General features: G+C 40.7%; 1 protein-coding gene across 7 annotated transcripts in view; it reads left to right on the top strand.

The window, feature by feature from the left end:
- Positions 1 to 22,266, top strand: part of BCL2L11 (BCL2 like 11) — a 44,008-nt gene that overhangs the window by 5,213 nt on the left and 16,529 nt on the right. For 5 of the 7 annotated variants that reach the window (XM_045550089.1, XM_045550087.1, XM_045550084.1 and 2 more), the window contains one exon: positions 20,895 to 21,004. The exons of the other annotated variants lie outside the window; for them this stretch is intronic. In XM_045550089.1, coding sequence (XP_045406045.1) covers positions 20,895 to 21,004 — 110 coding nt within the window. The remainder of the gene's footprint in view (positions 1 to 20,894; positions 21,005 to 22,266) is intronic. 7 annotated transcript variants of the gene reach the window in all.

The following is a 22,266-nucleotide window of genomic DNA, read 5'->3' as shown; positions in this document are numbered from 1 at the left end:
TGAGAAATTGTAAGGACTTTGTTTGAAGTTAGCGTGTACCAAGGTAAGTTTTCAGTGTTCTTGGGAGATTTGGTTTGGTAGAGGATGAGTTGGGGTCAGGGGAGGGGAGCATTGCTGCTGGAAGGAAAGGGCTTAGCCAGATGTGAGTTTATTAAATTGAAGCATAAAATTTACAATTTTTGTAGTCTGTAACTAACTTTTTTCTCTGGCCATTCTCAGAGTCTTAGCTCAGTGCCTGAAGTCCACTGAAATATGCTGAATTGCTAAGTGGTTCTCTTTATCTTTTTAGCCTTTTTTAATATTCCTTATTCAACCATATCCATTAAGATCTTCAATGAAGCTTTTGAATAATGTATTGCAAAATACATTTTTCACAAAGAAGTCTTTATGATTGGTTTGAACCAGTGGAACACAAATGTAAGGGTTATAAAGAGGTTCTCCTTAGCTAGGGGCTCCTTCAGCCACAAAATAGTTTTCTTCTCAGTAACTTGGGGTAGAGAACAGTGTGTCTTGAAGTTTCATTCTTGCATCTTTGTTCTAATGAGAAAATAAAGTCTTATGTGGGATGCACAGCAACTAGGTGTTTGTACTAGAAATATCTTCATGTCTTCCTTCATGTCCCTGATTTTTTCTGAAGACATGTTCAAAGAATGTTATATTTATCTGTCCAGGGATAGATACAGTTTTTACACTTTTCCTCAGTTTTAGATTCTTTACACTCTGGGAGGATTAACTTAACAAGTGATCTCTTATTCTGTGAATAACTGATTCTTTTAATCAAAATCACCCACATATGTTGGTTTACCATGTACCTTTTCAGGTGAGTGTTTTTATGCCGTATGAGTTTTTAATGCAAATTATATGTTAAATCCTGTACAAATTCTTACTCTGAAGTATAGTCAGTGCAATTGGAACTATGTGTTGAGAATGTTCAGGACATGGATATACTCTTGTTATTAATAACTCCCTCATGCCATGTTTGTAAATGTTTTAAACTTTTTACTTGTTCCCTGGTACAAGTAAATTGCTTTCTTCTTTGGGCCCCTCAGAGTCTTGTGAGTACTTCCCTTGTAGCTGGTAATTGTCTGGTCCCTCCTTTAGAGGGGGAGGCGCGAACTCCTGCACATCCTAGTAAGTGCCTGGCAAAGAGGAGGAGCCCAGGAAATGCTGAAAGTCAATCCAGCTCTGCCTAGTAGCCTTTTGAAGGAGCAGTTTTTAACTGAGGACAGATAAGGCAAGTAGAAAGTAAAGACCCTGTCCTCTGTCCCCCTCTTAATTACCTGGATCCAGCTGTAAAACTTGTCACATAGGGTTGGCAAGTAAGGACTATCTCAGCACTGCCCAGTGGGGCAGCCACAAGCGTGTTAAGTCTTTGACATGAGACCAGTCCAAATTGAGATGTTCTGCCAGTGTTAGCTCATGCTGGATTTTGAGAACTTAGTACACAAAAAAGAATGTAAGACATCATTGTCATATGGATTGCATATTGACATGATGTTTTACATATATGGATCAAATACAATATAAATCTTTTTATTGCAGTTAAAAAACCATAAAACCATCTTCACCATTTATTGCTCAGTTTGCAGTTCACTAGTGTTAAGTACATTCCCATTATTATACAGCCAATCTCTAGAACTTTTTCATCTTGCAAAACTGAAACTCTGCGCCCATTAAACAACTCCCCATTTGCTCCTTCCTCCAGCCCCTGACAGCCACCATTCTACTTTCTGTCTCCGAGTTTGACTACTACTTTGTATAAGTAGAATCATACATGATTTGTCTTTTGCTGATTGGCTGATTTCACTTAGCATAATGTCCTCAAGGTTCATTTTTATCTTGTAGCGTGTCAGACTTTGCTTCCCTTTTAAGGCTGAACAGTGTTCCAATGCATGTATGATACATACCAAATCTTGTTCACCCATTCCTCCATCAGTGGACACTTGGGTTGCTTCTGCTTTTTGGCTATTGTGCATAGTGCTGTTATGAACATGGGTATACAAATAGCTTTGAGATTCTGCTTTGACTTCTTCTGGATATATATTCAGAAGTGGGATTGCTGGATTACATGGTAATTTTATTTTTAATTTTTTGAGGAACCACCATGCTGTTTTCCATAGAGGCTACACCATTTTACATTTGCACCAACAGTGCACAAAGGTTCCAATGACTCCATGTCCTCATTGACACTTAGTATTTTCTGTTTTGTTTGGTGGTATTTTTTTTTTCCTTTTACAGTAGCCATCCTAATGGATGTGGGTGATATCTCATTGCAATTTTGATTTGTATTTACCTAATTATGAGCATCTTTTCATATCTTGTTAGCTACTAAATAAAATATATTTATAGTATTCATTTTACCTGTTTCTTTTTACTTTAAGTGCAGCTACCAGCAAAATGTAAAATTAGGTCTGTGGCTTGTGTTCTGTTTTGACTAGACAGGCTTTCCTTGCAGATGGATGAGCTGGAATGTGCAGTGGTGCTTCAGCAAACAAGACCTTATTCTTCCCACTCTGGGCACATCGTTTCCGTGGAACTTACTACTTGGGTGGTTTGTGTTGCCTTAGAGTGAAAGTGGTTAACCTAATCTTATGAACATCTTAAACATTAAATGAGCTTTGTAAACAGCTATATTCTCCACCCAAATAGGGAGTTTTGTTTTACCTCTTTAAACTCTATGGTGGATCTGGGCCTGGAAAAGTGGCAGGTGGAGGGGCTTGGTTCCTCAGCACTCACAGCTGCCCTGGGGCCTCCGAAGAGAGTTGCCTCTGCCACGGGCCCAGCTCTGGCCCACAAGTCCCACAGTCCCTTATTTGGATACCAGGAGAAACAGGACAATGTGTAGCTCTTGAGAGGGGATAGAAAGTGACAAAAGAGAAAGATATTTTTCTTCGCTGGTTCCAAACAAAATTTAATAATTGATAGTTGTCCAGTTTTAAATTTTATATCTTCTTGAAAAACTTTTTGTTTTCTGGTAATTGTGAATTCATACACATTTGTAAGAAATAGCACAAAGAGGTCCTGTCCTCCCTTTGCTAAGTTTCCCACAAGGGTAACATCTTGTATAACTACAGTACACTGTCACAAGCAACAAATGACTTTGATAGTCCATCTACCTTATTCAGATTTTATCAGTTTTACATGCACTATTTTGTTTGGCTTTGAGTGTGTGTTTACTTCTGTGCAATTTTGTCAAATATGTAGACTTGTGTGGCCACCGCCACAGTCAAGATAAAAAGCAGCTCCATCACAAGCATTTCTCATGGTACCCTTTTATAGCCACAGTCACCTCCTTCCCTTTTCCTACCCGCTCGTCTGATCTACATACTTGTACTTTTGTCATTTCAAGTATGCTGTATAAATAGCATACCATATGTAACCTTTTGAGGGTGGCTTTTTTCACTCAGCATAATTCCCTTGAGAACCATCTGAGATGTGTGTACGTAGTTTTTTGCTGTTGAGTAGTATTTCACAGTATGGGTGCACCACAGTTTGCTTAGCCATTCACCTGTTGAAGAACACTGTGTTGTTTGCAGGTTCTGGTAGGACCCTGGCACAACTGGCACTCAGGGAATATTAATGGTATTGTATTTCTACTTTCAGTTTTCAGATGGTCACTTTTAGTATATAGAAATACAATTGACCTTTTTTTGTGTAGATCTTATAACCTACAGCCTTGCTGAACTCAGTAATTCTAAGAGTTTATAGATTTCTTGGGAGATACATGTAGTTGTGTAATCTGAAAATAGGGACAGTTTTATTTCTTCCTTTCAGATCTGTTTGCATTTTATTTATTTTTCTTGGCTTCTTGCACTGGCTAGAACCTCTAGTACTTTATGTTGACTAGAAATGGTGAGAGCAGATATCCTTGTGTCAAATCTTAGGGTTGGAAAGCTTTCTGTCTGTAACCATTCCGTATGATGTTAACCACAAGTATTTTGTAGATACTCTTTAAAAACATGAGGAAGTTTTACCTTTACTCAGTACATGAAAAACATGCTGAGAGTTTTTATCATGAACAGAATGAGTGTTAGATTTTATGAAATGTTTATTCTGTCTCACTTGATATGATCACATGATTTTACTTAGGTTAGCCTGTTGATATGGTGCGTTATATTGATTTGAAATGTTAAAACTACCTTACATGGCTGGGATAAATTCTGCTTGGCCAGGGTATATAATTCTTTTCAAACATTGCTGGATTGAATTTCCTGATATTTTGTTGAGAGTGTTTGTGCCAAAGTTCTTGAAAGGTATCTGTCATTTTCTTTTAGGACTTTCTGGTTTTTATTGATATCGGGATCTTAACAGTAAGTTGAGAAGGGTTCTCTTTTCTTCTGTTTTCTAGAAGAGATTGCAAAAAATTGGTATTGAATCTCCTCTAAATGTTTGGTAGAATTCTCTAGTAAAACCATCCAGGCTGGGAGATTTCTGTTTTGGGCGTTTTTAGATTACAAATGTAATTTTTTAGTGTTCGTAGGACTCTTTAAGTTGTCTGTTTCATCTTGGTTGAGTTTTGGTAGACTGTGGCTTTTGAGGAATTGGTCCATTTCTTCTAAGTTGTTGAATTTATGAGTATGAAAAGTATTTGTAATATTCCTTTATTGCCTCATTTCTGATATTGATAATTTCTGTCTTTTTATCTCTGTCAGGTTTTTTAGAAGTTTATCAGTTTTAGTGATTTTTTTAAAAAACCAGTTTTTTGTTCCATTGATTTTTCTCATTTTTCTATTTTCAAATTTTTCCTTAATTTTTTCTTCTGCTTGCTTTGTGTTTATTATATTCTGTTCCTAGTTTTTTGAGATAGGAACTTGAAATAGTGTTTTAAGACCTTTCTTCTTTTCTAATGTAAGCATTTAGTGCTAGAAATTTCCTTTTCACCGCTGCTTTAGCTGCATCTCACATGTTGTGATATATTAGGTTTTCATTTTCATTGAGTTCTTTTTTTTTTTCTTTTTAATTTCCTTTGAGATGCCCTCTTTGACCCTTAGGTTATTTAGAAGTCTGCTATTTTATCTCCAAGTGTGTAGAGATGGCCCTGTGTTCTGTTACTGTTTTCTTGTTTGATTCTATTATGGTCAGAGAACATCCTCTGTATAATTTCACTTATTTTAAATTTGTTGAGGTTTGTGTTATAGCTTAGGATATGGTCTATTTTGGTGAATTATCCGTGGGTACTTGTAAAAAATCTGTATTGTGGTGCTGTTGGGTAGAGTGTTCATTACGTATATGTCAATCAGATCTTATTGGTTGACTGTGTTGTTCAGTTCTTTTATCTCCTTGCTAATGTTTCTGTCTTGTAGTTCTGTCAGTTGCTCAGAGTGTGGTGTTCAAGTCTCCAGCTATAATGGTGGGTTTGTCCATTTCCTTTCAGCTCTATCAGATTTTGCTTCATGTATTTTTAAGTGCCGGTGTATGGTGTTTACAGGTTTAGAATCATCATGTCTTCCTGTTGACTTGATCCTTTTATCACTGCTGTAAAGTCTGCTTTATCTGATAGTAATGTAGCCACTTCTGCTTTTTTAAAATTAATATATTAATGTTTATATGGTATATCTTTTCCTATCCTTTCACTTCCTACATATGTTGTATTTGGAGTAAATTTTTTGTATACAGCATGTCTTTAGATAAAATTGTTTGATCTACTCTGCCAAATCTGACTTTTAAATGGTGTATCTAGACCATTCACATTTAAGGTAATTATGGAAGTCTGACATTTTATTATTTTCTGTTTCCTGTTTCTTCTTTCTTTTTCTCTTTTTTTAACCTTACTGTGGGTTATTTGAGCATTTCTTAGGATTCCATATTGATTTATTTGTAGTGTTTTTTAATATTTTGCTCTGTATGGTTTTCTTAGTAGTTGTTCTAGGTATTACAATATATGCATAATGTATTATAAATCTACCAGTATCGATGGTAACAATTCTTCTTGAGTTCAACTGCAGTGTAGAAGCCTTACCTCCTTTTAGATTCCTTTACTTGCCCCACTTTTCAGATATAATTGTCTTAAGTGTTTTCTCTCTACAGATTGAGCACCATATCAATTGGTGTTATAATTTTTGCTTCAGCTGTCAAATATGATTTAAGAAAACTATGAGAAGTAGAACATATTATATTTACTCTCATTTTTCCCATCCCAACGTTCTTTCCTTTCTGAAGTTTTGAGCTTTCTTCTTTTACCATTTCCTTTTTGTTTAGAGAATATTCTCAGTCATTCGTCAGTGATAGGTCTGCTAGCAACAAATCCTCTTAGTTTTCCTGTTGAGAATGTCTTTATCTCCCCTTCTTTCTTGAAGGAGATCTTCATCTGAAATAGAATGCTTGTTGACAGTTTTCTTTTAGTACGTGAAAAACATGCCCTTCTTGCTGGCCTCCATGGTTTCAGATGAGAAATCTGCTGTCATTTGAATTGGTGTTTTCAAATAAGTTGTGTCATTTCTGTGTTGCTGCTTTCAAGATTTTTTTCTCTGTTAGTTTTCAGAAGTTTAATTATGACATGTCTTATCATGGATTTCTTTGGTTTTATCTTTTGGAGGTTTTCTCAGCTTCTTAACTCTGTAGTTGTATGTTTTGTGCCAAGTTCGGGAAGTCTTCAGCTGTTATGTCTTTGAATACTTTTCCAGTCCCGTCTTTCTCTTTTGGAACTCTGATGATAAGAATCTTAGTGCTTTTATGTTCTTCCTTGAGACTGTTCATTTTTTTCCAGTCTATTTTCCCTCCAGATTGAGTAAATTCTATTTATCTGGGCTCACGTTCACTGATTCTATCCTCTGTCATTTCCACTCTATTGTTGAGCCTATCTAGTGAGATTTTAAAATTATGTTTAATTGTATTTTTCAATTGTAAGGTTTCTGCTGTTCCTGCAGGGCGAGTGGAAGTTCAGCTCCCTCCTAGGCTTTGTGGATACCCTCCTAACAAAAGTGAGGCACAGAGTAAACTGCTTCATTGTGTCTGATTGGGAGTGTGAGCTTGGCTCCCCTGGCCGCTGCTGACACCTAGGAGGGGAAAACAGTGGAGGGCTGCCTCACACCTCCTTGTTTCTGCAGGGTGGAGGTGAAAACTCAGCTTCCCCTCCGCCCTTCACACCAAGGAAGGGGTGGCAGCATGCCATCTAGCTCCACCTCCCACCACCTGGTTCTCCCTCTTTGATGCTGGGTGGGGGAGTTCTCCTTCGTTCTCCTTAATGCTAGATGGGGTGGAGACTCAGTACCCACTGGGTACCCACTGACTCCCAAGGCTGGGGCAGGGCAAGCTGGTGGGCCAGTGAACCCTGTTTTGCACGGCCTCATTGAGTGTACAGTGTATTGTAGTATGGTGTCAGCTGACCCTGCTGTGTATCTTCTGCTTGCTGCTTAGTGGGGGTGGAGGCTTGGCTCACTGCTGGACCCCATTAATGCTACCCTGGAAAGGGAATTAGAGCATCAACGGCTTCCACGGGGCAGGGGATGTTAGATAGGTGCCCACGTAGTCCCACTAACACTGCTCCGGCAGGGCAGTAGGATTGCCCTGGGAGATTGGCCTGCTGACACCATCTGGTGGTGGAGTCAGCTCCTCCTGCTTTCACTGGGCTGGAAGACTAGCTCCCCACTTGGCCACGCTGAAACTGGGGCAGGGGTCAGGCTGTTGTGGTTTTTCTGTGGCTGTTTGGTTGGAGCAGGGCATTGTCAAATGGTTTTCTGTTGGGCCATCCTTTCCCCAGTCCTTGGCCAGGAAGAACAGGCTGTCCTTGCAGTTTTCTCTCTCTGTGCCTGTTGGAGATTCCCATTTGGAGGCTTCTGCAGTGCCCTGTCCTGGATGTATGGGAGGTGAGGAAACCAGAGAACCTGTCTTCTGTGGAGTCCTGAGGTCCCCAGCCCACCCTGTTTCCCCTTTTCAGTTTTCCTGGACTTGCTTGCTGTGTTCTGTCCAGGGTTTTTAGTTGTGAGATGGAAGAACAGGGCTCCTCCACCTTAGTGGAACTAGAGATGCATATCTTCCTTTAAATATTTATGATTGATATTTATCTTAGTCCACTCAGACTGCTATAACAGAATACCATAAACTAGCTTATAAACAACAGAAGTTTATTTCTTACAATTCTGGAGGCGGAGAAGTCCAAGATATCAAGGCAGATTCGGTGTGTGGTGAAGGTCACTTTCTAGTCCATAGATGACACCTTCAGGCTGCGTCCTCACATGGAGGAAAGGGTGAGGGTGTCTCTGAGGTCTCTGTGGGAAAAGCACTAATCCCATCCCAAAGGCTCTACCTGCTATTATCACCTTCAGGGCTAGGTTTCAACATAGGAATTTTGGGGGGGCCATAAACATTCAGATCATAGCAGTACTGATTGGCTCTGGCTGCAAAGACTACTCTGAATTTTAGAAATCACCTCTTTCACCCTTTATTTTTACTCTATATGGCATAATAGACTTTTAATGTTGAAAAGAGATTGAGCCATAATCCAGGCCTCTTTATTCAGGTAATAACCACAGTATCTCCTGTAACTCTGCCGTGTGTAGCTCTGGGGGTGGCCCATACATAGCATGTGCTCTGTGCTGCTCTCAGACGTCCCTCCTGAAAACGTGTGGGTAACTCAAGTCTGATTTTACATGTCTCAGGGGAACTTGTTATTAAAATCATAAGTCCTGGGAGTGCTATATAATTGTGCTATAAGGCAGGAAAAAATAGATTAATCTAACACGTTGTATATTTAGGGTCTTGTGGTGGAAGGTTTGGATACTTATACTTTCCAGTTGGATGCTGGGGAGTCTGATGCCTTGTCACTTGACCTGCTTTAAAGCCATCAAGTTGGAGCAAATGCCCCGTCCGTCTCCTTGTACCCCTCATCTGTGGTCCTCCCATGTGTGCTGGGATTAGGACTCCCTGTGGACTGCTGCCTCTCGTACCCGTTTCCACCTCCCATACCCGAATGAAGCTGTCTCCATTACTCCTGTTAGGCCAGCCTCAGTCTCTCAGCATATCCCTTGTGTGATGAAATTTCTAGCCTGTTCTACCTTCTGGTCACTTGTCCTGTGGTGGTTCTCCTGGGTCAGTAGCTGTGCCATGTGTCGAGGCATAGGACTTCAGATTGCTTTCCTCCTCCGTGCAGTTCTCATCACACCGCTGACACAAGGCAAATATCTGTCCCTTGCGACCTTGCAGACTTGGTCCTATGCCATGCAGTAAGCTCTGTGCCAGCCACATACCCTCAGACCCTGCTCTGTGGGCACAGAGCAAAGGACCTGACATTCCCTTCTTTTGCAGGAAATGCCAGCAGAAGTGTATAAACAAAGGGGTGCATCACGGCATTACTTATCCCAGCCAAAGAACTATCAACAGTCCTAATGAGATGGGAGAATCTCTAAATGATTTTGCATCCCCTTGACAGACTGTGGTGCTCTCTTCCTTATGGTGTTAAAAGAATAATGACACAGGGGAAATCCTTCTTGCCTAATATTAAGTTTAAAAAGGCTGCAGAATTGTTGATGATAGCCTAGTTTGGTATTAAAGAAGGTCATAGGCATAACAGTAAGATAAATAGAATATGCCAGACTGTTAATGGATATTATTGTATCCAGGTTACAGGTGGTCTTTTCTGTATACCTTTCTGTATCTGCAAAATTGTCATAACTAGTGTTTATGACTAGAACAAATTTAATAAATAACATGTAGTGCACATTTTTCTTTTAGTTTTAATCTTAGTTTTTGGCATACCCGGCAGCCTATCAGTGGACATGCATGTCTTGTTTGTATGATTCAATATTAATGGCTGCATCCTTTGTATTGGTAAAGGTTTCGTCCAGGTGAAATCAAGATTTTGGCCATCTGGCCTGTCACCAGAAGTACTCCAGATGGACTTTAGTCCCCTAATTTACTCTTTTGGGGTCTTTGTCTTAGCAAAGTGAGTATTTTGTTGTGGACCATCTCCATTGAGGGGGACCACAGATGAGTTTGATACTCAAGGGCTGCTCTTAGTAGCTCACTCCCCCCGCAGGCTGCTCATCCATGTGGAGCAGGGCTGGGTGGGATTCTGGCTGTTTCTCTGCCCACCGAGGGACCTGGGTGGATCTGTGAGTCTGTCTGAGCTTCACTTTCCTCATCCATCGAGTGAGGACCACAGTGCTCTCCTCTGAGGGCCGTGGGGAGTTTTTAAACAAGCCAACAGAAAGTGTCTGGTAGAAACTTGATCCATAACCTCTTCTTGCTCCTCAGTGAGCGTCACAGCCCTGACAGGTCACTAAACATGACTGTAATGCAGTGTTCTCCCTGCTGTCATTTCAGAAATATAGAAAACTCATGGGGAGGTGAATTCATATGGAAGTGCTACTAGAATTCTCATCCCCAGGGTCCCAGAACAAACAAACAAGCAAAAAAGAAGAAAATCTTTTCTAGAAACGGGCCAGGTGGGGAGGGGAGGTCTGAATCACCCCTAACCTGCCAGTGGCCCTGAACATCACCCTGAGAACCATGGCTTCACTGGCAAATCTTTGGACTGTGGAGAGACATCTGGAAACCCCGTCCTGCCAGGCTCTGTCTGCACTTGGGCTGAATCGGGGATACCTGTTGGAGACAGCCCATTTGATTTGGCAGAAACTTGATTATAGTTCAAGATGTGTATTTGGAGAAAGAACGATCTTCAGACATGAGATACAGACTGAACTACTTTTTTCTGCAATCCAAAGTTACGTAAATTTTTCTCAAAATAGGGGGTGCGTTGGTTGCTCATTGAATTAACATTAGGAATGCCCATCAGGTGGATAGAATCTAGAATTTTAAAACTGTTGCCCCCCATTCCCTGAGGCAATTAAACTTCTTTGGTGAGAAAATAACGTAGACTATTAGCCATCATTTGTTTAGATTTTGGTATTTCTGAGTGAGTTGTGGATCCTTATTCTTGGTAACCAAGGTGGTTGAGGTCAGCAGTCAGTATCAACAGTGTTTCCCTGGTGGACGAGCTTAACCGCACTTTGTAAGAGGCCAACTCTTTGAGATTTTCAGTATTTGCTTAGAATGAGTTGGCATCCCAAGTATCCTCTGGGAAACCCAAATTCACTTTGTATTTTCCCAGTTCTCTGTCTGGACCAGATCTACGTGGTTCACAGATAAAGGGTTGTGGTTTGCCCAGACAGCGATGGTGAGAATGAGCCCTGAGAAAGGGCTGCTGGCAGGCAACCCCCTCCTCCTGCTCCTGCCTTCACGCGTGGACCACGAGAGAGGAGTGGTGGGCCTCGGGAGCATCTCCCTTTCAGTCACACGTCTCCCTTTCAGTCACAGCCGACCCGGCCAGTTGGTCTCATGAGTTGTGTCTGCAAACCTGGGAGTAGAGACTTTACATCATTTTCAGAGTGAGGAAGCAGAACTTGGGTGTTGGCATGTGGGTCTGGGCTGTGTCTAGTGTTGCATCAAGGGCTTAAACTCCTGGGTGTTTGATGCTGGCACCCTGCCCTCTGCACACTAGTTTGGCTTTGTTACCGTTCCTTCTTCAGGAGTGAAATGGTTTTGAAGCTAAAATTAAAAAAAAAAAAAATAGAATTGACCATTTCAATCCAATAGGGTATATGTGTTAAATTGAAACAAGTTCAGTGTAATGATTCTCAACTATTTGAATTGCCTTGGAGCCTTTTTTCCCCCAAAATATGTTTCTGGGCCAGAGCATGCCTCCCATTCCAGCTCCAAAAATATTTCAACATAAGCAATTCAGAGAAGACTTTATGATTAACTTGAGACTTTTCTTTAAAGAAGCCAGCTTAAGCAGAGGGGTCTCTTTCTCTCTTATGAACATGTGTGCGAGAGTGTGTGAGGTGAGCTAAGCTTGACAACCTTCTTTTGTTAAGTGAGTTACTTTTCTGTGGGATAAGTGTGCCGGAGAAAAGGCTGAAAGGTTCTTTTTCTTGTTGATTTGTCTGTGTTTTGGTACCTTGAGAAATTTTTTAACATAAAGTGGCTGAGAAACGAATTGTGGATATATGCAATGTTAATATATATGTGAATTTAGACTTCATTTTTACTTATATTCAAGCATAAATTCTGCTAAATTAGTCAAAACAACTCACCACCTTAAGAAAAAAATTCAGTACATAGCAGGAGTGTACATACTTGTTGCTTTAAAGAGAATCTAAGTGATGTTTAATGTAATATAGGAGTGCCAGCAATTCCATCTCTTCTTTTACTTGGATTTTTAGCAGTGTGCTTGTTTGAATCTCAGCACTGTTTTCTCTGTATAGAAAGCATGGCATGTGCAATGCACTGTGCCAGCCAACCTTGTGTTCTCTTCATTCCTCTCTTCTGATGGTATGGTATGAAGTGTGGCAGTGGAAAGTTCCAGCAGGTAACCCATTCCAGTCTGGGTCCTTGCACTGACCTGTTACAGCCCTGGGGCAAGTCTTTCAACCTGGCCAGGGAGCAGCGTCGTCACCTGGAATTGGAGGATGTTGCAGCCATTCGGTAGTGGTCAGAGCACTGTAGGAGGTTGCGGGGCTGGGGATTAGCCTGCATTGAATTAGAACAACCCCAGTTTCACCTGTGTCACACAGTGTGTTTCTTTTTTTTTTTTTTTTTTTTTTTGAGACAGAGTGTCACTTTGTTGCCCGGGCTAGAGTGAGTGCCGTGGCGTCAGCCTAGCTCACAGCAACCTCAAACTCCTGGGCTTAAGCGATCCTACTGCCTCAGCCTCCCGAGTAGCTGGGACTACAGGCATGCGCCACCATGCCCGGCTAATTTTTTTGTATATATATTTTTAGTTGGCCAGATAATTTCTTTCTATTTTTAGTAGAGACGGGGTCTCACTCAGGCTGGTCTCGAACTCCTGACCTCGAGCGATCCACCCGCCTCGGCCTCCCAGAGCTAGGATTACAGGCGTGAGCCACCGCGCCCGGCCTAGTGTGTTTCTAAGTACGGGGATAGCCAGGCCATTTCACCTAGCATACAGACTCCTTAGGCAACAGAGCTGGGCTGGCAGCCATGTCTGCCCTGGAGGGGTGAGGAGGAGAAAGAGAGTTTGAGCCTGAACAGTTGGACCCTCAAAGCCACCAGACCACACAGTCTTTCAGCACAGAATTATAGACATTTTAAACTCATACTTGCGCTAATGGTGACTCTGCCTCCATTCTTTTCCGTCTATGACAAAAGAAGTCATCTGTGTGGTGAAACATGACACATTTTATTTATATAACACTTTAATGGTTTAGAGATGAGGCCACTGGCTCCTCCCTTGGAATCTCCCATTGTACAGGGGTTCACTGGACGCCTGGGGCAGCACAGGCTGGTCAGCAGGCAAAGGAGCTCGGCTCAAACCAGCCTTCTGGCTGACCTTTCCATTATACCAGCTGATGCTGTGCTAACTTTAGCCTTTCGAAAGTGTCTTATTTTTAAAGCCGTGTTTAGTTCTTATTACATTCTTTGTATTATAGTGGGGCTTGTGGTAGCTTGTGTCCCTTAGTGGTGGGGGATCTGCCTTCAGCATAAATGTGCCTAATGTGCTTGCTCAGGTTACACGAGATTTTTGGATTTTCTAGGGAAGAGTCAAACAGCCCAACTGGGACAGATGTAGGTTTTCAGGAAAAATATTTAAGCCGTTAAATGTGCAAACACAACGATTACATCTTTGTGATTATGTAAAACAGTGTCTGAAATCAAGTGACAAGTTTTTCTTTTTATACCAAATGAGATAAAATGCCTTTTGTGAATTTCATTGAGAAGTTTTCATTATATCTGATCCTCATGGTGTGTTATCAATAATCATGTATCTGTGTTAAATTAGTACCTTGCTTTGTATATAGCCATCATCAATTTCAACTGTGTAAATAAAATTGATAGGCTTTTTCCATGTTTTGTTTTAGAAACTGTTTAAGGTGTAGCATTTTAGGATTCTGTTTTTGCTCTTGTTTTTGAGCCATGTCTTGGTCTTCCCTGTCTTTGCGATGAAAACACAGTAATGTTTGAGACCTTAATGTGAATTTAGGAGCAAAGATGTTTGTCACCTGTTTCCTGCTGCCAGTGTTAAATATCATAGAGGAAGCCACACTTAACTCTGTAGTCAAATTTTTATATTTGTAGTTTAAATTCTCATCTTCCCACCCTCCCACCACCACCACCACGAAGATCTGATTTTTGGCTAGAAGCAACTTACAGTCACCAAGAGCTAGTAACTTCAGATTTTAAAATACTTTATTTCTAAGGAATGGTCTTAAGTAAATTAACATGTATAGAGTTGTGTGTTTGCATTTTAAAGGCCTGTAAAAAGCATTTCTTTTTATAGTTTGGATGGAGTAAATGGTGAAATAAATTGCCTGGGTAGGAAGTTGCTTATACTGTCAGTAGAAGGGATATGAGGTTTATATGTTTGTCCTTAAGCATGTTCAGAGTTGGTCTTCATTTGACTGTCCTTTGTTTTGGAGTTTTTATTTGTTTTTCAGAATAAGATGTCATAGTCCGATCCTTTTAATCCTCTGAAAGTAATAAAAGTCTACAGAAATAGAGATGGAGCTGTCGCAGAGACTGAGTGGGATGAGGGCCAGTCAGGGAGAAGTAGTAGTATCCCGTGTCCTGTCCCGGCCAGACTGAATGAAGACCACTTTCACACACTGTTCAGAGCAGCAATTTCCATAGCACAACTAGGGGACCAGGGTAGTGATAGAGAGGCTTCCCAGGGCACATCATAAAAAGCACATGAAAAAGACTGGCTTAGGACCAGGTTTGGGGCATGTGGTAGCAGCTTCTTTGACAAAAAGAAGGGTGATGATTGAGAGGGATCATAGAGCATCTTTATAGTCCCGGGGGCAGAATCAAGATTAGGGTGGGGGTCAGAGGGAACATTTCCCTGTGAGAAGTAACTTTGTAGCACTCAGTGTCCTTCAGTGCCCACCTGCCCTGGAAGAGGGCACCCAGGGCAGGAGTCACAGAGGACTCCCACCTAGCACAAGGCGGTGGCTTCTGCTGTGACTCAGCTGGGGATGTCCTTGGATATGAAGATCACGACTCAGGGTCTGGGTTTGCTCCTGGCATGTCCCCGCCTTCTAGTAAATATGTTAATACATGTGTTGGGGACAGCTCAGATGACATGGATGATTAGATCTGATGATGAATAAGAAATGAGAAAAAAGGCATAGCACATTCACCTTAATGACTTTAGCCTTGGACTTTATTATAAGAAACGGATAATGATGAAAGAGGGAAAATCTCAAGAGCACTAGTTTCCAGACTTCTGTCCAATCTCACAGCCTTGATTTACTGGCAGTTTCCAAATGGTTGGACTGGAAATTGATGAAAGCAGCTTGTTTTGACCTTCTAACTCATGGCCACATAAAGGGAATGGGCAGTACACATAGAAAGAGTAAGTATGAAAACAGTGGCTTCATCTCACAAACTATTAGTGGTGGTATTTTATCCTAGCAGCTGTTTTTAAAGCACTCTCTTAAATTCATGTAACTGCCCAGGCTTGACACAAATGTGTACCGGAGAAAAACAGATTGAGGAAACTGAGTACTAATGCTAAATACTAGTGCTTTATTTTCTAATAGTTTTAATTTTCATCCAGTGGCTCAATGGAATTGATAGAGGATGTGCCAAAAAATAAAACAAGTGAGAAATTGACCTGGAGAAAGGTGTGTGTGTGTGTGTGTGTGTGTGTGTGTGTATAATTGGTTTCTGGCTCATTTTATTTCCGAGAACCATCAGAGTTGAAGATTTCCAACAGGTGATGCTAACAGAAAGCATTTACTGAAGCAAAACTTACTGTGATGGCATTTTTTTTCCTTTGCCTTATGGCTAACTGGGGATAGCGACAGCTTGATCACTCAGGTGGGTTTCGTAAGGAAACCTTGGCGGGCTGGCCTGATTGCTTCCATCTTCTTGTAAGCTGTGGATAACTGAATGGAGAAAGATATTTTTGAAAATATTTTTTAAAAAATAAGGGGACTGTTGAGTTGCATAAACATCCCAGAATTTTTATTTCTCCAAATGCATGTTGAGCTTCAGGGTGGCCACCTGTGGAGGCAGTGTCTCCCCTAAATGTTCTTGGAGTATCTCTTTTGGAATTGGTTTAAAACTGATTTCAGAGTCCCCGAGGAAATGGTCCTATGGCTTTTGATGGTTAAATCAGGATGTCCTCAGGGAATAAAGATGGACAGCCCTATCCGAAGGAGGGGCCTTCTTTCCACTCACAGTCCCTCAGTCCCTGGCTGGGCCTGACTTGTGTCCCACAAGTGCTGGACAGAGTGTGCATTTACTTGGCTAAATATGTTCCCCTGTGTGTTTAAAATACACAGCCATTTCTTCCAAGTAATGCATTCCGTGTCTTTGGGGACTGAGAAATCCTTTCTCAGTTCTGAGTTGAATATTGATTCAGAGCTCAATTCATGTCGATGACTTTAAAATCTAATCTTGAATCTGCCCCAGTATTTGTAGATGACTGAACATCTGAAAACAGTACAGAGTGAAGCACTCCCATGAATTTTAATTTGGTTTCTGGTGCTGCACTTGAAACTCTAGTAATAAGGTGGGAACTAAGACAGTGGCTGCCCTTTGGGGACGCGTTAAGGGTTTTGACAATCATGTCCCCAGATAAGCAGTGGAGAATGCTTATGTGTGACATGCCCCCATGCCCCGGCCGTCCCAGCGCGCATGCCCGAGTCATTAGATGTCATTTCACAGCACAGCGAAGGACGGCAGGGTTCAGAAGACGAGGTGAATGTCATGATGTGACTTCGGTTCCTTTGAGCACCTGCCATTTGTTACAGTGGGGTGGAAGCTCGTGGGCTTTAAAAGAGTTCAGAAGGTTTAGTGTGACTGATGCTGAGCTCATTATGAATTGACAATCTCATTTTGTTTTGTTTTTTTCCCTGCCTTGGCTGGAGTTATTACAGAAAGATCTTTCTGAAAGCCCCAGCCTGATTTCACTATCAACCACTTAACCACGGTATTAATTTTTTCAATTGCTGAACTTTTGATTTTAAATTACCTTGTGAGTTAGAAAATAGTTTCATTGCTGAACCAGAACAGGGTGTTAATTAAGAAACGTGCGTCTTTGAGTAACTAAATTGTTTGGCATTGGATAATGGCCTCCTCTCTGCCCCTTCCCTTACCCCCACTGGTAGAGAAAAATGGATTAATTATACCACATGGTATTTTCCATAGGAAATACTGTTACCAGTAAGTTATGGATTTCAAAAAAAAATACTTCTAAGAGTTTTAGTGAAAATTCAGCTGACGTAACACACTGTTGATGAAATTGCCTGTGCGTGACGAGTTACATTATGAAAGTTTTGATTAGTGCCTTTTGTTACCAGTGAAGAAAAAGAAAACCTGGACCTAGGAAGTCCTCTCGGCTCAGTCTGGTACTTCGCAGGATTGGAGCTTTCACTGCAGATGACAGCTTTGGAGTAGCTTTACCTTGAGAGCTGTTTATATTTTATTGTGCTGGGTTTTTTTGTTTGTTCGGTTGTGTTTTTTTGTTGTTTTTAAGTTTTAGTGTCAGGTTTATGGAATAAAGTGCTTCCTTAAATGCAGAAACGACATTTTCTGTGGATAAAAATGCACCTCATCAGAATTTTCCCATTGTAGAATTTTTTATGTTCACATAAAATTGCCTTGTAAGTTACAAATTTGATCTCTCTACTTAGTAATAAGAGCTTTTGTTTCAAATAAAGAGCAATTTTAATGTCTAAGTATCAACACTTATGGTTGTCAGACACATTGCAGATAGCAAAATAAAATATTTGTGCTTTTGAACTTATCTTTCTTATAGACTAGAAATGTCAATGTAAGTTATCTTTTTGATAGGTTGACTACGTTAGAATGGGAAGAATCAGGTTGAGTATCCACCTGGGATTATAGGAGTGAGAATGGAGTGGCATGGTTTTTGAGAACTCCATGCTCCCACCCCAGACCTCATGAGCATGTTTATACCTATACATTTATTTAAGCCACCTACTAGTTAGCTACTGAACTTTTCTTTCCATAGAAGAAACAGACCATCTGTTAATTTTATTTATTTATTTATTTATTTTTTGAGACCGAGTCTCACTCTGTTGCCCAGGCTAGAGTGCCATGGCGTCAGCCTAGCTCACAGCAACCTCAAACTCCTGGGCTCAAGCGATCCTTCTGCCTCAGCCTCTCGAGTAGCTGGGACTACAGGCATGCGCCACCATGCCTGGCTAATTTTTTCTATATATTTTTAGTTGTCCAGCTAATTTCTTTCTATTTTTAGTAGAGACGGGGTCTCACTCTTGCTCAGGCTGGTCTCAAACTCCTGACCTCCAGCGATCCTCCTGCCTCGGCCTCCCAGAGTGTTAGGATTACAGGCCTCAGCCACCGTGCCCAGCCTCAGGCCATCTGTTTATCTGCTTCCCCCCAAAACAGCAGGGCATTTATCTCTAAGATGAACAAGTTGAATATTTTCCTCTTAGTGGCAGGCTAGGTTGATGCACTCAGGAGGTGTAGTTTTGATAAGTTGACTGGCTCCTTTGATGGTGCTTTGAGTTACTGGCCCAAGCATGAGCCAGATGGAACTTTCTAAACCACAGATAGAAGTAAGGGTGTTAAGTAGAATTCAGTAAGCTTCATCTGTGGGTTGGGGGAAATTAACGGGGGAACTTATTTTTGTTTTGTGTTATAAGAAGTATAAAACATAAATATCCTTGTCCAGAAGAAATTTAGCAGTTAGTTGAAATTAATCCAAAAGAACATAAGCCCCATGGGGATAGGACATGGTCTCCTTGGGTGTTATATCCAGAGGAGCTCCTAGAACAATGTCTGGCCTGTGGACATTCATGTTTGTGGGGTAGATTAGTGAATATCTAGATTTATTAAATATTGAATAACTTGGCCAGTAATTTCTACTGGTCAGCCACCTTTATAAAACATTAATCTGTAGTTCCCAGATTTTCTTTTGATAATTGCTGTTTTCTTCATTTCTGACTCTGGTTTGAAGGCAGTTTTCTCTCTCAAACATGTGTAGTGAGAAACAGGTGGGCTCTGACCCAGGAGAGGTGGGCAGTGCTGGCCTGTGAGTGACCACACGGCGTCCTGCTGGCTGGACTTCACCTGAGTGTATGGGCAGATGCATCTCCCCCCGGGGCCTTAAGGAGGATTGTGTGAGACCCTCATGTAGTGAACACTCAAACAAAAGACCCGTTCCCTCCCCTTAAAGGTGAACTAACTTCTTAAAAGCTTCTGAGTTAGAACACTTGATTTCTGATAGTGTAGAAAAAACGGTTATGATGTGGTACCTGTGCCAGAGTAAATCTTTAAAGGGCTATAAACTCAGGAAAAGGAAAGGAAATGAACTATGACAGCATCATTACCTGGCTTCACATCTACCCAGAGATTTTGTTTTCTGCCATTTTAGTTCTTCAAAATGTAATTTTAATAGACTTTTACAAATTAACGTTAGGATTATTTGTGCAACAAAGTACAGCCAAGGTAATTTTTTATATGGTTGGATGTATAGTCAGGGGTCATACCTGACTTGTCCTGAAGTCTCCCCCCATCAGCCTTTGTGTCCTCCACCAGAGCTTTCTTTGGCGTCTTTCCCTCTGGCCTATTCACAGTGCAGATAACTCTGGAGGGGCTCTGTGTGTGCCCCGGACCCATCCTCCCTCACCCTCTGGGCTCCTGTGACACCCTGCCTCTCTCAGGCTCCCAGTCTTCGTGGTATCATTGCTGAATTCAGTTGGATAGGGGCTGGGGGGACAGAGAAGATGGGGCAAGAGTTTTGAGAAAAATTGGCAAAAGCTCTTCGAAGTGTTCCCTTTTAAGTGCTTTTATAGAGCTATGAATCAGTATCAGTTTTATTGACCTTTTACAAAAATACAAAACAGGAAGCTATATTCGTGTTATGTCAAAGTCCAATTATCATAGGTTTTTGCATATTGTGCTCTGGTTAAAACATAACACGCTTTTAAAAGTGCCCCCTTTCATAGTAAGTTAACATAGGTGCATGTGATCATTAGCCGAAATCCAAGAATCTTATCTCTTTGCATGTACACATGTTACTAAACTGTTCGCCCCTGAGTGTGATGCTTCTCCTTGTGGTACATGGAGAATATTATCTTCCTGATGCATGATGGGATCTCTTGACAACTCACATTTATGTTCTCCTTCAGTTTTGGCTGCCACATGGCTTTTAATGGTTTCATTAGCAAACGGATGAATGTCCTGGGTGTGAGTGTTAGTGACAGCTTAATGAAAGGTCGATCCTCCCTCTTTTTTCTCCTTTCAAAATGCCATTGTTCTTAGACCAAAACATTTCCTCTCCCCGTGGGGTGTTTGCAGACTTGAACCCATTTTTATTGGCTGCATTAATATTGAGATAAAACATGCAATTATGCTTTCATTTGGCCATTTGGTAGCACTTCTAAAGACTGGCTGCTTGTAACACTGTAACTACTTACGTAGGAACCAACTCATTCCGGTTTCTCAGATTTTTCCCTTACTTGGCTTTGAATTGGGACAGTGATTTCATCTCATATTCCTAGGTGATATTTGAAATTTTCCTAGGAATTTTTACCTTGTAATAAAATCAATATGGTTATTTTACTGACAAACTAAATTTTTATGTTCTAATAGGTTTCAAGCATATTTCTTTGGGGATATTTACTGTATCATTCTTTTTTGTGAGTGTCTTCTTGAAATGGAAGTGTATATGAATAGGCCATGATGTTTTTAATTCTTGTAACTCTGAATCTCCACTTTTGAAAAAGGAGATTATTCTATACTTCTTATTCTTTAACCAAAGTTATGTAGCTGACTCTGCCACTATAATCCTTAATGCATGATAGTAGTTCTTGAAGTTAGAGAGCTTCCAGAAACATGGAACTGTATGTGAGATGGGCTTGCTTCTAGAAAGTTACTTTGGGGACTCTCTCAGTGATCCATGGACCACAATGTGATTTTTGTTTTGTTTTTTTCTAATGCAGCTTCCATGAGGCAATTTCAGGCTGAACCTGCAGATATGCGCCCGGAGATATGGATCGCGCAGGAGTTGCGGCGTATTGGAGATGAGTTTAACGCTTATTACCCAAGGAGGGTAATGATCTTTTCTTTACCCCCGTTTCTCCTCACACCCTCCCCCTCCACACCATATTTTTTAAAAAGAGAAATTGATAAGTCACAATTACATGCTAATTCTGGAAATAGAGATATGAAAGGTGTTACCTATGTTTCTTCCATTGTTTCCCCGTTCCCATTTTCCATAGGTTTTATGGCTGAATTTAAGTGATGGCAATTAAGTAAAATACAGTAGGAGGCAGCCAAGGAATTTTATGAGCACAGACCTTAAAACATCACTGCTAAAATAGGCTTTGAAATATTCCCTCCTAAATATTATTAATAAAGTTTTCAATCCATATAGGGTGTTTGTACACTCCCTTTAGGCAGTTTGGGTCAAAGTTAAAGAAATTTTAAAATTTCTGTCATCACTCAGTCCAAGGGAGCAATGCTAGTACTAATAATATAAAGGACTCTCCTGGGACCTGCCGGGTGACCTGAGTTGGAGCAGGGAGCCGCTGCCCCTCTCTTAGCCCACTGTTGTCCTTGGGCATTCATTTATTGAAAAGTATTAGGAAGCCACTAATTAGTAGCCTGCAATTTGGTGTGTAAGAACTCTAAGTGAGGGTAGTTGAGTGCCGCTTAAATTTTGAGGTGTGGTCTTGATTTTTTAAAAAGTTTAGTCCTATATCATCTTTGTGCATTTTTTGTTTGTTTATTTGTTTTGCCTGATAGCAATATAAGTGACCATTTGGGCACATTTTTCACACGGGTGGTATTTTAAATTATATAGGCTTTAACTCTAGGAGTTAGGACCATTAGCGTGTGTGACTGCCCGCTCTACAGGGTACACTAGCAGATGTGTGATGTCATGTGATTTTAACGTGTTCACAGAGTTTTAAACACCTCATATGAAGATATTTCAGTGGATGTTTCCAAAAGGAAGACACTTAGTCTTATTTTGTGGAAAGTGTTAACAGTTGTTAATATCATTCACTCTTCTTTCATCACTTCTCTTCTAGCTGTTTTTTTCTGAACATTGTTATTTCATGTAAGTACTTCTTAAAGATTTTTTTAAACCTCTTTTTTCTTCTGGAGGGAGGTCATGCTTAGGATACCCCAGTGTTTCTATCTCACTTTAAAAGTTAGTCTCTTTTTTAGCTTACTTGCTCAGTAAATGATATTACCTGTTAATTGCTTTGAATCATCCTTATTTTCCTATTATATACAGAAGCTTTTTAAGCTTCTTTTAGACAAATTGTCCCATTAGACAGTTGTCCCATTGTCCCATTACAAGGGAGT

This window comes from Lemur catta, chromosome 4 (genome assembly GCF_020740605.2).
Source record: "Lemur catta isolate mLemCat1 chromosome 4, mLemCat1.pri, whole genome shotgun sequence".
Lineage (NCBI taxonomy): Eukaryota > Metazoa > Chordata > Mammalia > Primates > Lemuridae > Lemur > Lemur catta.
This window is presented reverse-complemented; position numbering and strand designations above follow the sequence as displayed.